This window comes from Pelophylax lessonae (genome assembly GCF_965119305.1).
Source record: "Pelophylax lessonae genome assembly, chromosome: 3".
Classification (NCBI taxonomy): Eukaryota; Metazoa; Chordata; class Amphibia; order Anura; family Ranidae; genus Pelophylax; species Pelophylax lessonae.
Window position 1 is genome coordinate 360,065,165 of NC_138770.1, and position 14,579 is coordinate 360,079,743.

At 40.8% G+C, this 14,579-nt stretch overlaps 1 protein-coding gene across 1 annotated transcript in view; it reads right to left on the reverse strand.

The window, feature by feature from the left end:
• ME1 (malic enzyme 1) overlaps positions 1-14,579 on the reverse strand; it is a 399,810-nt gene that overhangs the window by 14,895 nt on the left and 370,336 nt on the right. The window contains exons 10-12 of the mRNA XM_082250089.1: positions 12,979-13,084; positions 12,755-12,897; positions 7,978-8,151 (exon numbers count right to left, since the gene is read on the reverse strand). Coding sequence (XP_082106215.1) covers positions 7,978-8,151; positions 12,755-12,897; positions 12,979-13,084 — 423 coding nt within the window. The remainder of the gene's footprint in view (positions 1-7,977; positions 8,152-12,754; positions 12,898-12,978; positions 13,085-14,579) is intronic.

Genomic DNA, 14,579 nt, shown 5'->3' on the forward strand with positions numbered 1-14,579 from the left:
TGCCAAGCCTGTTGTCTACCAGTACCCCCAAGTCCTTTTCCATCCTAGACTCACCCAGAGGTTCCCCCCCTAGTGAGTAGCTTGCTTTCTGGTTTCTGGCCCCCAAGTGCATTACTTTACATTTTTCAACATTAAATCTCATCTGCCATGTAGTTGTCCACCCCGTTATTTTGTTCAGGTCCGCTTGCAAGGTCTCCACATCCTGCATAGAAGATATTGGCAAGCCTAATTTAGTATCATCTGCAAATACTGAGATTGTACTAGATATCCCCTCCTCTAGATCATTTATGAATAAATTAAACAGGATTGGTCCCAGGACAGAACCCTGGGGGACCCCACTTTCCACACCCGCCCAATCCGAGTACTCCCCATTAATCACCACCCTCTGTACTCTCCCCTGGAGCCAGTTCTCTATCCAGGTACTCACCTTATGGTCCATACCTACCTTTCTTAGTTTGTACAGTAAGCGTTTGTGGGGAACGGTGTCAAAGGCCTTTGCAAAGTCCAGATACACCACATCCACAGGCTTACCTTTATCTAGGTGGCAGCTCACTTCATCCTAGAAGGTTAATAGATTGGTTTGGCACGAACGATTTTTCATGAATCCATGCTGATTACTACTTATAATACCGTTTTCATTACTAAAGTCTTGTATGTGGTCCCTTATCATCCCCTCCAAAATTTTGCAGACTACTGATGTTAGGCTGACCGGCCTATAGTTACCCGGGATATATCTCGGCCCCTTTTTAAATATTGGTACCACGTTGGCTTTTTTCCAATCAGCTGGCATCATACCCGTCTGTAAACTATCCTTAAAGATCAAGAATAATGGTCTGGCAATAACCTGGCTGAGCTCATTAAGAACCCTCGGGTGCAAGCCATCCGGTCCCGGGGATTTATTTATGTTAAGTTTCTCTAGTTTAGCTCTAAGTCTATCCTCTGTTAGCCATGGCGGCACCTCCTGAGGTGTATTATTTAGTTCGGCCTTACAAGCAAGGTTCGTGTAGCCCCCTGATTCCTTTGTGAAGACTGAAGAAAAGAAATTATTTAACACTTCCGCCTTTTCTCTGTCCTCTGTGGCCATTTTTCCTTTATCATCTTTTATGGGGCAAATGTGCTCTGGCCTCGCTTTCCTACTGTTTATATACTTAAAGAACTTCTTGGGGTTCTTTTTACTCTCCTCCGCTATATGTCTCTCGTGTTCTATTTTAGCCGCCCTAATTTCATCTTTACATTTATTATTACACTCTTTGTAGTGCTTAAATGCTGCCAATGACCCCTCAGTCTTGTATTTTTTGAAGGCCTTTTCTTTAGCTCTAATATACATTTTTATGTTGGAGTTTAGCCACCCAGGGTTTAGTTTTGCTCTTTTAAATTTATTTCCCTGTGGAATGCACTGGCCCACCCCCTTGTTAAGTATGCTCTTGAAGCACTCCCATTTTTCCTCCGTGTTCTTTGTTCCCAGGGTTCTATCCCATTTGATATTTTCTAGCAGCGAGCGCAGTTTAGGGAAATTGGCTCTTTTGAAATTCAGTGTCCTTATATTACCCTTGTGTTTCCTATTACTGTAATTAATACTGAAACCAATTGACCTATGGTCACTGTTCCCTAAGTTGTCCCGTATTTCTATATCCGTGAGCAGGTCTGTATTGTTGGTAATCAGTAGGTCAAGTACCGCATTGTTTCTTGTCGGTGCATTCACCATCTGACCCATGAAATTGTCCTGCAAAACATTTAGGAACTGCCGAGCCTTGGCTGAGTGTGCGGTTCCTTCTGCCCAGTCTATATCTGGATAATTAAAGTCCCCCATTATAATGACATTTCCCATCCTTGCTGCCAATCCTATCTGTAACATGAGGTCCGCCTCACCCTCCTCCCTCTGGTTGGGGGGCCTATAGCATATGCCCAATATTACCTTCCCCACCGTGCCTTCCCTTTGAAGCTCTACCCATAGGGATTCTGCCTCGTCCATAGCTCCGTTATTAATATCATCCCTCATATTTACCTGTATACTGTTCTTAATATACAGACATACCCCTCCCCCTTTTTTACCCTCTCTATCCCTGCGATAAAGGGAATACCCCTGAATGGTCGCCATCCAGTCATGAGAGCTGTCAAACCAAGTCTCAGTTATCCCCACAAAATCTAAGTCCTCCTCAAACATCAGCAGCTCCAGCTCTCCCATCTTGTTGGCCAGGCTTCTGGCATTGGTATACAAGCCTCGTAATTTTGATCGGTTACATTTATATTCATTTGATGTTTTTAGGCTGCTCTCTTGATTTTTCCCCGTACCCACCCTGGGTTTAGGAGCTCCGAACACCCTACCGCTAATGCCCCCATTTCTGCCCTCTGAAACTTGCTTTCCACTGGCTAATTCTACATCTGTACCCTCCCCCCCATTCCCTAGTTTAAAAGCCCCTCTAACTTTTTGGCCATCCTCTCACCCAGTACGGCTGCACCCACCCCATTTAGGTGCAATCCGTCCCTACCAAAGAGCCGGTGACCGACTGAGAAGTCGGCCCAGTTCTCCAGGAACCCAAAACCCTCCTTACTACACCAGCTCCTCAGCCACTCGTTAACTTCCCTAATCTCCTGCTGCCTCTCTGGTGTGGCTCGAGGTACAGGTAGTATTTCGGAAAATACTACCTTGGAGGTCCTAGTCCTCAACTTAGCGCCTAAGTCCCTGAAATCGTTTAGGACTCTCCATCTTCCTCTGCCTATGTCATTGGTACCTACGTGTACCATGACAGCTGGGTCTTCCCCAGCCCCACCCAATAATCTGTTCACCCGATCCGCGATGTGCCGAACCCGAGCGCCCGGCAAACAACAGACTGTTCGGCGCACACGGTCTTTGTCACAGATTACACTATCTGTCCTTCTAATAATTGAGTCCCCTACCACCAGCACCTGTCTTTCCTTTCCCTTTCTCCTGGCCTCACTGGAGGAGTTCTTCCCCTGGCAGCTAGGGGCGTCACTCTGCTCCAGCAATGCTGGTCCCTGACTGGTTTCCCCAACATCACACAACGGGGCGTATCTATTGGGGTGCTCCAGCCCAGGATCAGCCTCCTTGCCTTGTCCCCTTCTACCCCTCCTATCTGTCACCCCTCTACTCTGCTCTGATGCCTGCACCGATACTCCGCCCACCTCTGTGCAGACCCCTGCCTGCACCTGACTGGTACAATCCTGGCTCTCCTCTGGTATGGACATTCGTCTCAGTGTTGCCAGCTGCTTCCCTAGATTCAGGACCTGAGCTTCCAGGGAAGCAACGTGCTTACATTTTGTGCATTTGTATTCGCCCTCGATCACATGTCTGAGGAACGCATACATATCACAAGATGTACACCGAGTCGCATCTCCACACCCACATCTCCACAGTTTGATCAGAGCAGCATTCCCAGTTCTACACGCTGATTTCATTGTGTAGTGTTAGGCGCTAATTCCGCTACACGTGGGTTTTATTATTACTATGGTGTGCGGATAGTCAGCAGAGCATGGTCACGGCTGACGAGCTGCTTCAAACCAAGTCTTATGTGATATATATTACACCGCCCTCTCTTCTGGTAATGGTCTGTGGGTCACCTATCATAAAAAACCCCTCTGCATCAAGTACTTCACAGATACTCCAGTGAAAAGTGGAGGTCTCTTACTCATGCCCCTTGTGGACGCTGGGGTTGCCCAGGATCTTGGCCCGCTCTGGTACTGACTGATTTCAGCCTTATATGAAATACTCTGGCTTGTTATTTTAAACATGTGGTTATTTCATTCCAAACAGCACAGCATCTGTGATTGTAGACATCTGTACATAGCCATGCTCATGTGGACCCCTGAGGAAGAATTTGACCTCACCATTTTCTAAACGCATTGGGTCTTAGATATCTATGTTTTACACAATATGCTCTTTTCTTTTGTTAGGTGTTGTGTATGACATTGTGTAACCGCATCATCTTGTTTTAACCCATCCGGAGGTTCTCTCTTGATTCATGTGATCTTTTTATATGTTTCATGCAATAAACTTCATATATTTTTTGAGATTTTTTTCCTTTTTTTCTCTTTTCCTATATTTTCTTATACTTTTTGAAATTTATACTTTGTCTACCCATTGCCCTTAAAAGTACCACCCAGAGGGTTTTTCCTGTTGTATGTATTGATTTTGGGATGCGGGCATATTAATCTCTATTTGGCTCCAGTGTAAGGCAATTCCACACACCAATGGCAGGAAGCCGTGCACGCTGTTCTGCTCATTCACTATCGTGTACTCCCACTTTCTATTGTATATTTTAATGTATATAGGTGTGTCATTGACTGATTCTATGTGAATAACTTGTGCAGTCATGTGACTACATTTGGAACTGATTGGCTGATGTTGTATAGCCATCACTTCCTGCTGTTGTTCCTTTGTTGTCCCATAAATAAATGGAGCCTAATGCTTTAGGCAGGACATTCTATCGAGCATCCAATGTGATAGCAGCCTGTGTGTCTGTATTACTGGGTACTGCTGAGCGCACTCCATTACCTTATACAAAAGGGCTGAGTGCTGTGCTTTTTAGCACAACTAAATTAAGTGCTCTTGGCGTATATTAAAATCCAAAAGTGCACTTATTAGCGCAGTGGAGTTATTGGAGTTATTGGCGCATCAAGTGTATATTGACAGGGGCCATTTAAAGGAATAGGATTTTGCTTGTTGGGCGTTTTGAGACTTCAGAGATGAGCGTTTTACGAGCTGGAAAATGCTCAGTTGTGAACAGGGCCTTACGCTTTGACACAAAAACCTGAACACTGATTGGTTTCTATGCAGAGCTGCACCAGATTTTGCACTCTCTAGTTTTAGTAAATTAACCGCAAAGTATCAGAGGGAAATTGAGGAAAGAGAGGGGAAGAACAAAAAAAAAAAAAATAAGAAAAAATGTTTGGGCAAAGGTTTTGGTGCTCTTTGAAGTCGCTGTTAAAGTGGGCTCTACATGGTAAAGCACAATAAATGATTTTGTGAAAGCAAACCTTCCAATTATTATTTTTGGATCTCACACATAGTAAGTGAACAAGAAAGTTATGATTAAAATAGTTTTGAAAAGTATTTACAGGAGAAATGTAGGACAAAGAAATAATAGATACTATCTTGATTCTACAAAATCTCTGCTTTAGGAAAACATTTGGGTTAGAGAACCTGGCAGGACAATGGCTACTTGTCATGGCTCTCATCCAGCTCTGGGGGCTGCCGTTGCCTGACTGGTGTTAGATCCAGGCCAAGAAAATCATTGTAAATGCAGAAGTGTACCCTGTTCCCGAACTAGCATTGATTCTGGGAGTCGCACAAGAACTCCAGAGAATCTCCAGAGCTGGATACCAGTCCTAGCAAAGACAGGTAACATAGTAGTTACCTGACACATCATGACACATTCTTTTTAATTCATTTGTTTGGAAATGTTCTGCCAACTTCCATCATCCAATTGGGTGCAAGCAAAAATGTTCACTTTTTAATTTTCCTTACACATGATTGGGTATTCTGTTCAAATTGAGATTTCACCACATTTACTAAGCTCTGGGGAAAATTTCTATGTCACCTCCTTACAAAGTAAGCCATTTGATGGCATAAGCCTCCTTGCCTTTTGCTGACCTTGCTACTACAGCGATCACTGCTAATTTCCGGGTTTTGAGCTGAGTGGCTTCCTTACTGCTTAGTGAACACAAGAGGTCAGTCACTCAGAACAGGTGCCATTCAGAGAACATTTTGCATTTTCTCAATTAAGGCAAAGCATGTTCTGATTGGACAAGGTGGGGCGGTGAGAAAAAGATTTCCACCTCTTACAATCAGGGAAAACTTTTCTTTCACGAATAAAAAAAAAAATACAGGGGGGAATTTATCAAAACTGGAGCACCCAGATTCTGAAGCAGCTAGCTTTCATTTTCAAAGCTTAACTAAATAAGCTGAAGAGAGAAGATGATTGATTGCCATGAACAGCTGATCCAGATTCTGTCTGCTACAGCTTTGATAAATTCCCTTCAACATTTTTATCAAATGATGCCTTTATCCTCCTGTATCCTTATCAGTAGGGTAGTCACTGTAGTAGTAGTAGTAGTAGTGCCTACTACAGCAATTTCCAGCTTTTACCAGCCACAGCCAGGTATAGAACATTCATACTAACATTGGTCCAAGCTGGACCAATGGAACTATGTAAAAATATTCATACCTAAAGTTCAACTTTAAAGGCTAAGTTCACCTTTAAAAATAATAATTAATGCACATATTTTTGCAATGTCAGACTCATGCAAACTCTTTTTCCAGCTTTATGTCCAGACCTCTGTATGGGCTTTCAGTTGGAGAGATGGAAGATGTACTGTGAGTGTCAAAGACTATGAGGGCGCTAATTACCACATGTGTATCCTATTGATAACTACAAGTCTGTCTGCTGCAGTGGCATAGGGGACTTGTAATTGATTAATTCACAGATCTTGGTGAATTAAAGACACCGCTGTGTGGGTGGAGAAGAACCCCTTCAGGCTATCACAACAGGGGCCGCTTTTGGGGTGGGGTGTTAAATACAGGTGCAACATGTAACATGTTGCTAAAGGTTGAGTTAGCCTTTAAAAGGTTGGTTTTAGTTTCAATAAATTTTTATTCAAGAATAACAAGTACAGACAAATGCAAAAATGGTACAGGAATGAAAACTGATTCACTAAAAAGGCTAATGGATACAGGTAGAACAGCATAGTGTGGTGGGTATGTAGCAAACTAAGCTCATATATATAGTATCCAGTAGTGATTCAGAGCAAATGGAACCATGCCACGATCCAGAAAACCTAGATAAGGAAAAGAAAAAAAAAAAGGAGGGTACTAGCTAATAGGTGACGGGAGCAACCCCCACAACGGTAGGGTGCCACCCTCGAGACACCCCTAAAGGGAGCAAACTGTGTCCCGGAGGAGGCGCGCCCAACCTCTAATAGTAAACCATGTGGTATCCCAAACACGAGAACTGCAAAGGAGAACTGGACAGAGGCATGCAATTCCCAGTCCCAAGCCAACCTAGCAAGGGACCCGTATTCCAAATTGTAAATAAGAATAGTAAAAGAGAAAATTCTAACAATTCAAAAACCCATTTTAAGTCATTGGCAGGGGCTCTGGGCCTAAAAGGTTGGTTTTAGTGCTACTTCATTGTCTCTGGTCTAAGTACTTGACCAGGAATGCCTTACATTACCTTCAGCGTGAAATTAAAGATTTAGTAAAGCCGAAAATGTTATTTTAATTATTGGGAATGTTTAGTAGGCTGATTCATCTGCTGGTCTTGTATACACTTTATCTTGGGTACTCCACTGGTGCAATCTCCCTTTTATAGTTCCCAGACCTCTTCCTACCTTTCTTGGTCCTATTGGCCACCTCTAAGAGTTCTCTTTTCAACTGATTTTTTGTTTCCAAAGCATAAAGAAATTACAGAGTGTGGAAACCCCAAATAATTGCCCTGGAAATTTTTCAGTTGAAGCACAGGGATCTCCCTGCATGAGTTCCTCACAGATATATGAAAATAATTAGGCAATTTGTTTAATCAGCATCAATCAAAAACTGAAACAGTAGTTTTCATTGAATGACCCTTAATACACATACAAATACAAATTATACAAAAAAAGCTTTATACTGTTTTCAAACGACTGAACTCCTGTTAGACAGTGTTCATACAATGTCTAAAATAGAACTAAAATAAAAAGAAACATTTATATCTGTGATAGCTTTTTTTGGATATTGCATAATAATATGTCCATTGATGTGTGCTAATATGATAGTAAACATCTTTCAGCATTTATATAGTGAGCAGCAGACAGACCTAATGACCGAAGCTTGGGGAGTTTATATCCACAACTGTAATGGAATTACTTGCTACTAAAATAAAAAATAACACATGAAGTCTCTGCAGGAGAAGTACATATCCAATGTTTTATGGATATAAAACATTATTCGAAGTGTACAGTGACCTCTCATCTTACTCTTACCTCAGCAGTGGTCAGGAAAACCTCATCACTTATGTGCCTCATGCCACTTGCAACAACACCAAGGGCCACACCCGGGAACACGTAGGAATTGTTGCCCTGCCCTGGATACAGTGTTTTCCCATCTGGTAGCGTGACGGGATCAAAAGGACTTCCACTTGCAAAAATGCCCCGGCCCTATGTTTAATGTAAATAACATTAGAAAATAGAATACTTGGATTACTTGTTTTTCTGACTGAAAAGAACTGTCACAAAATTAAAGAGAGTCACATGTAATAACTGGCAAAAAATGATTGGCATAAACAAGACTACTTAATTGTTGACTACAGTGGAAAGATAAACAAAAATAGAGAAAACTTGCATTTATTTTGTTTTCTTTATTTTCAGCATACCTGGGGAGTCTTACAGATGCGGTGGTTATGAGTTTTATTTTCAATATTGTTTTTATATTTAATTTTATACAACCAAAACAGCTGAATGTGGAATATCTTTCTGTGTAATTCATAGCAACCTATTTGCTGGGCCCAGATTAGTCATCTGGAAATTATGATTCTGTTTTTCAGATGGGTGGTCATGTTGGAGAGTATTAAAGAGCTAGTGTGGGCATTCAGAAACACAATATATTGAAAAGGTTTTTTAACAATCTGTATTCACGTCAAGTTAAAATCACATTTAAAATATTTTGTCAGCATCCAAATTACAGCAATAAGCTTGGTTTCTTTCCATAACAGTTACACTGATATCAATGATCGCCGGCTTCATCAGGAGAAGTGTTACTGGTAATTAAATACATCAGTTACAAATACATATAATTCATATATTAGATTATATTGTATTTATTATCTTGTATGCAGTTTAATAATTACCAGCAACACTCCTCCTGATGAAGCCATCGTTGGCAAAACATGTTGAAGGAGACATCAGTGTAGTTGTTATGGAGAGATCCCAAACTAATTTCAGTAATTTGAATGCTGACAAAATATTTTTAATGGGATTTTAACATGATGTGAATAAAAGTTAAAACTAAGTTAAACTTTTTAAATATATTGTGTTACTTTGTAACTTTAAAACAGTATGCAGTTTAATAATTACCAGCAACACTCCTCTTGATGAAGCAATCTTTGGTGAAACATGTTGAGGGAGACATCAGTGTAGTTGTTATGGAGAGATACCAAACTCTTTTCAGTAATTTGAATGCTGACAAAATATTTTAAGTGTGATTTTAACATGATGTGAATAAAAGCTAAAACTAAGTTAAACTTTTTAAATATTTTGTGTTACTTTGCACCTTTAAAACCTCTCTTTTTGGCTATTGTTGTACAAATATTATTAGGGATGTGGTGCCAATATTGTTTTAAGTCTCCTTTGGTCCAATTACAAATATATTTTTTAGCATTCTGTAGGCATTCTGGCAAAATTAGCCTATGTGTACATTCCACATACTGCTAGAGTTGATTAAATCCTATTGTGGCACTGTCCTGTACACTATTCCTTGTCACCCATTGCAGAGTGCTAGTTAAACAGTAGGATTTACATTCCTAGCAGATTCACTACAAAATTACTATTTGACAGTACGGGGTTGCTGATTGGAGGATGCCAGATCAAGCAAAACCAACTGTATAATAGAGATTTAAATTAGATGCCTTAGCCCTGCTTTATTTATTTACTGTAAAAAGGTAAATCATTTTAATTAACGGTTTTGTTCTGTGAATAGCAAGTGGTGGAGGTTTCAGCAACCTAAAAGTTGCAGAGAACCCACAAAGAAATCACTTATTTTAAATGGTTGCTTGCAGAATTTTTACTTTCCATAGACTACATTTTATTAAATTACAATGTGCCTTTGAACATGCTAGAAAGGTTGACGTCTTTGCAAATAGCCAGTTCCCTTGCACCCCCCAAACATGTCATAGCCCTTTCCTGGGTGTGTTTAACGCCAGCCGTACGCATATATGCGGCCTCACCGTGGGTGGACGTTAACGCCAAGAGGCCGCATATATGTGTACTAGAATGTAAACAGAGCTGTGCAAGAGCCCGCGCCCTGTGGGCTCTTGGCATAGGTACAGGCGGCTAATGGAAAGCTCCTGATCTCTTCTTGAGATCACGAACTTTCTGATCATGTAACCGCTGTGACAGCCAATATCAGGGGTCACGTGATCAGAAACCCTGCCTTCCGGCATTAGTAACCTCTTAAAGGGCCGGGAGGCGCTGGCGGTAAAGGGTTAATTACAGTCTGTGCTGGCTTATCTTCTCTGCCTCTCATCTGTCTACATATAATTTTATGTAGCTGTTGGGGGATACTATAGTGTGTCACCTGAGACAGCTGTGAGTCCGCTGGGGTTGCTGACCTCACATACCAGATGGCAGTGCCCAGCAGCAATCTCAGGGCTTTTTGGATGTGTAAACAAGGCAGGCTTTTTACAGGTCAATAATATGCTTAAATGTGTTAAACGCACATATAATCTTATAGAAGCGTCTGACGAAATGACTGGCCTAGTGACAAGGCCTCTTTAAAGCAGTAATAAACTCAAAACCAAAAATTTAATATATTAGAGCTAACCAATCATTAGATGTGGTGGCTGCATTCGTTTTCTTTTTTAGCCTTTTACCTTCTATTTTTACCAGGTGATCTGGCCAGTAACACACCTACTGCATTGGAGTGCCCCCACTCTGGATGAAGGAGCAACAGAAACACCCTTGGAAAGCATCATTGTCAGTCTGGGGGAAGGGAGCGTTAGATGCACTAGCAGATTTAGATACACCAATAAACTGAAGCCAGACTCACTTTTTTAAGCAGTTACAGCAAATCGTTTTGTTTTTTTCCTTTTGGGATAACGATTTTACATAAATAAATAAAAGCTGACCATTGTAAAAAAGAAATAAAATTGTAAAAAAAGAAATAAAAGCTGACCATTGTAAAAAAATAAATAAAGGCTGACCATTGCAAAAAATATATAAAAGCTGAGCCCTCTCAGTGGTAAATGCTTTGTATCAACCTTCTAACTGCTACAGCTGCGGGACAGCTTGTTCTGTTGAAAAATGACAGGCCTACTGGCAGGATCACCAGGTGAAAATAAAGGAAAGAAAGCCTGAAAAATAATGCAGTCATCTTATCTAGGAATTGGTAAGTAAATGTTTGCTTTGTGGTTTAATACCACTTTAAGTGATAGCCCTCTAAATGTAATGTTAAAGTGTTTGTTACCCCAATATTTCATATTTCTGATATGTGCCTGCTGTACCATATACAAAAAAGTATCCTGTTCTCTTTGTATTGCTTCCCTTGTGTGAAATCCCTGGTGTTCCTGCTGTTCCTGCCGGTCCCTCACACATAGATACTGGGAAGAGGTGTTAGGTAAAATAAACTCAGTATTTGAATTAAACCTACGGTTTAATTTTGGGGTACATGGAGCAAAAAGTGGGATCTGCATCTACACAAATTGCAATTCTGAGGGAAGATTACATGAATGTATTTTTGGAATTGGTTTTACAGATTTTTTTGTATGGAAAGTTTGTATATTGGGAAAACAAAATAAAGATGAATTGAATGAAAAAGTAACTGACCACGCCAAGCAGGAGAGCACATTGTGGTCAGTTCTCTAGCTATGCTAGGGACTCAGCCTACTCTCCTCCAACGATCCCACTTGACCCCCCCCCCCCCTGCTGCACAGCCAGTCACTGGGTAGGGCATAATACTGTTGCTTCTCCTCCCCCAGCTCTTATGCACATGAGAACAGAGGGATGTGTGATTCTAATTGTTTTTTATAATGCTGTTTATAATATTTTTCTATAGCTATACACAAATGTTTTGCCTTTCATTTCTATTTTAAAGTGAACGGGTTGTTTTACAAGGTAATCATTTACAATCACTTATATTTTTGCACTATGAGGGTATTAGAATTCACCTCTTTCATTTTACAATAAAATAAGTGAAGAAATAATCCATATTACAGAACTATTTCTAATAGGCTGTCATAGCGGACAGCATGATAGGATAGAATTTCCAGTCCACTGTCACTCATAATATCAAGGTATCATGCTGTTAATTATAAGAAGATGTACACTTACAGGAATTACATTACTTTAAAAGAAAAAATAGGGGCTGCAGCTGAAGGACCAAAATACACAGTAAGAATACTAAAAGCAAGACGCACCTTGCCCTATGGTAGACATGATGCTCCTATTGTTCATCGTTCCAAGAATTGTTTCTGAGGATTGTTTAGCAGATTGCAACACCATTGTAATGTAAATCATACAAATATGTTTAAGGCCCCTTTCACACTTGTGAAACCTAAAAGTTGTGCGATTCTACCGCAATTTCTTTTTGCAGCGATTTCGACTGGATCGGAAGCAATGCCTATGTCTATGGACTTCAAAACGCATCAAAGTCGGACCAAAGTCGTGCAGGGACTACTTTGAAGTCGTTGCAACTTGAAGTCGCGCAGATATAAACAGTACTCATTGAAAATCATTGAGTACAACTTGTCATGCGACTTTGCAGTCCCAAATCACAGGACAAGTCGCACAAGTGTTAAAGGGGGCCTAAGTGAATGTTTGGTTGTGACATTGCAGGTGTTTCCTAAAGAGAAGTAATTGATTTGACCACTCTTGTATAACATGCATGCATGTTTTTTGTGTTTTTTTTTTTTAAGGTTCCTATATAATCCAGTTCATTTTGTAACCTATAAAAGGAAATACTACTAGACTGATAGATGTAGATTTAATTTGCTGCTTAGTGGAAAGCTGCAGAAAATCAGGAATTATAACAGGGACCAGGTGTTCTTACCTCAGTCAGGGCATAACACTGTTCTGCAGTGCACTCTGCTTTACTTGTTGGATTGCTGAGAGCAAATATAATCGGTCGCTCGTTCTGTGCAGCCATGTCTTTCAAAATCTGCTCAGTAAATGCTCCACCTATTGCTGCAACACCTATAAAATGAACAATGCTGTAATAAACATGACCACAATGCAAGACCAAGGAAGCATTCAAAACTACAGTTAACATATCACCTATTAAAGCTGTTGGTTTGATATCTTTAACAACGTCTTCCAAACTCTTCATTTCCTTGTGTGAATGGGCAAAGCGCTCCTTTTCATGGGTGAGAGATGACCTGCCCTGTAAAAAAACATATGTACAAATTAAATCTGACTGTAATGGTGGCACTGCACAAGTTCCTCTGTGACCCAAACTTAAGAAAGCTGTGTTTTAGTTGCTTCAGAAAGCTGTGGCTGTGTTCTTGTTGCTTCAGAAAGCTGTGGCTGTGTTCTTGTTGCTTCAGAAAGCTGTGTCTGTGTTCTTAATGCTTGTGCTCTAGGTATAATTCCCTTTACCGCAGGTTACATAAGGAAAGATCCTGTCACAGTCAGTGCTGGATTTATAAAGGGACAATTACCCAAGCCCCTCTGCCAGAAGGGGCCCCTTCTATACTAAATTATAATAGTTTTGTTATTCAAGTTTATCTTGGAAAGCAATATTTTGCTTGCAATCAGATATTTAACTCATTTAACCCTCCTATGTATACATAACTTTTGACGATGTGCAATAAACAGACATTTACATGTATATTTGGTGATTTGTCATGCATTTGAAAGGCTCATTTACACAGTGCAGAGGGCTATACAAAGACATAATTCTGTATATTTATGTGCCCATGCGTCACAGGTGTTTGCATACAGCTGTGGCCAGCAGTCTGTACAAATCAACAGCAAGGCTGACAGATACCCCAGCTGTACACACATCTATGCGGTTTCATGCTGTCAAAACTTACATACAAACTGTCTGCATTCAGGGACACTCATCTGTCCCTCTATGTATGTAATTAGATGTGTGTGAAGCCACAGCATCTGTCAGCCTGCCATTGATCTACATAAGCTGCTGGCCATGGCTGTACACAAACACCTGTCACCCTTGGGTGCAGAAATATACAGAATTCTGTCATCAGTGTAAGGCCCTCTGTGCTCTGTGAATTTGCCCTAATTCATGTGTAGGAGGGACCCAATGTACTTGAAGCACCCCTGCATCCCCCCCCCCCCCCGGTCTAAATCTGGTCATGGTCACAGTTCTTACAATTTATGTAATCATTTGGAAAATAATTGTACTCTGTTATGTAGTATGTAAGCAAGAATGATGTAGGGAAACATTAATGGGGGAAACTGAAGAAGAGGCAAAGGTGAGAAACACACCCATAATAGAGCCATCAGAGGGGGAGGCTGAAGCTGGGAAGCATCTATCTAATCACATCCCCAGAGTTCATCCATGTACTTGTTTTGTATTGAAAATCAAAAAAAGGGTTACTCTCATACTCCTTTGTATTAAAGTAGTTGTAAACCCCGGTTATGAAATCTGAACAAAGCACATGTATCCGTAGTGTTTACTTATCTCTCTTTAGAGCTCTAAGTGTAATTTCTATCTTGTGCTTCGTTCCTCTGCTATCAGCATGAGTCACTTCTGAGAAGTTTTCCAGACACATAAGATACATTTGTGTCGGGGAGGGAGCTCGGGACAACACAGTTCCTTTCCTGTGTGGAGGGAGTGTGTTCCTTTCCTCTAATAAGCTCTCACACACTGTAACTTCAGACTCCTTGCCCACTCCTCTGTGATGCTAACAGAT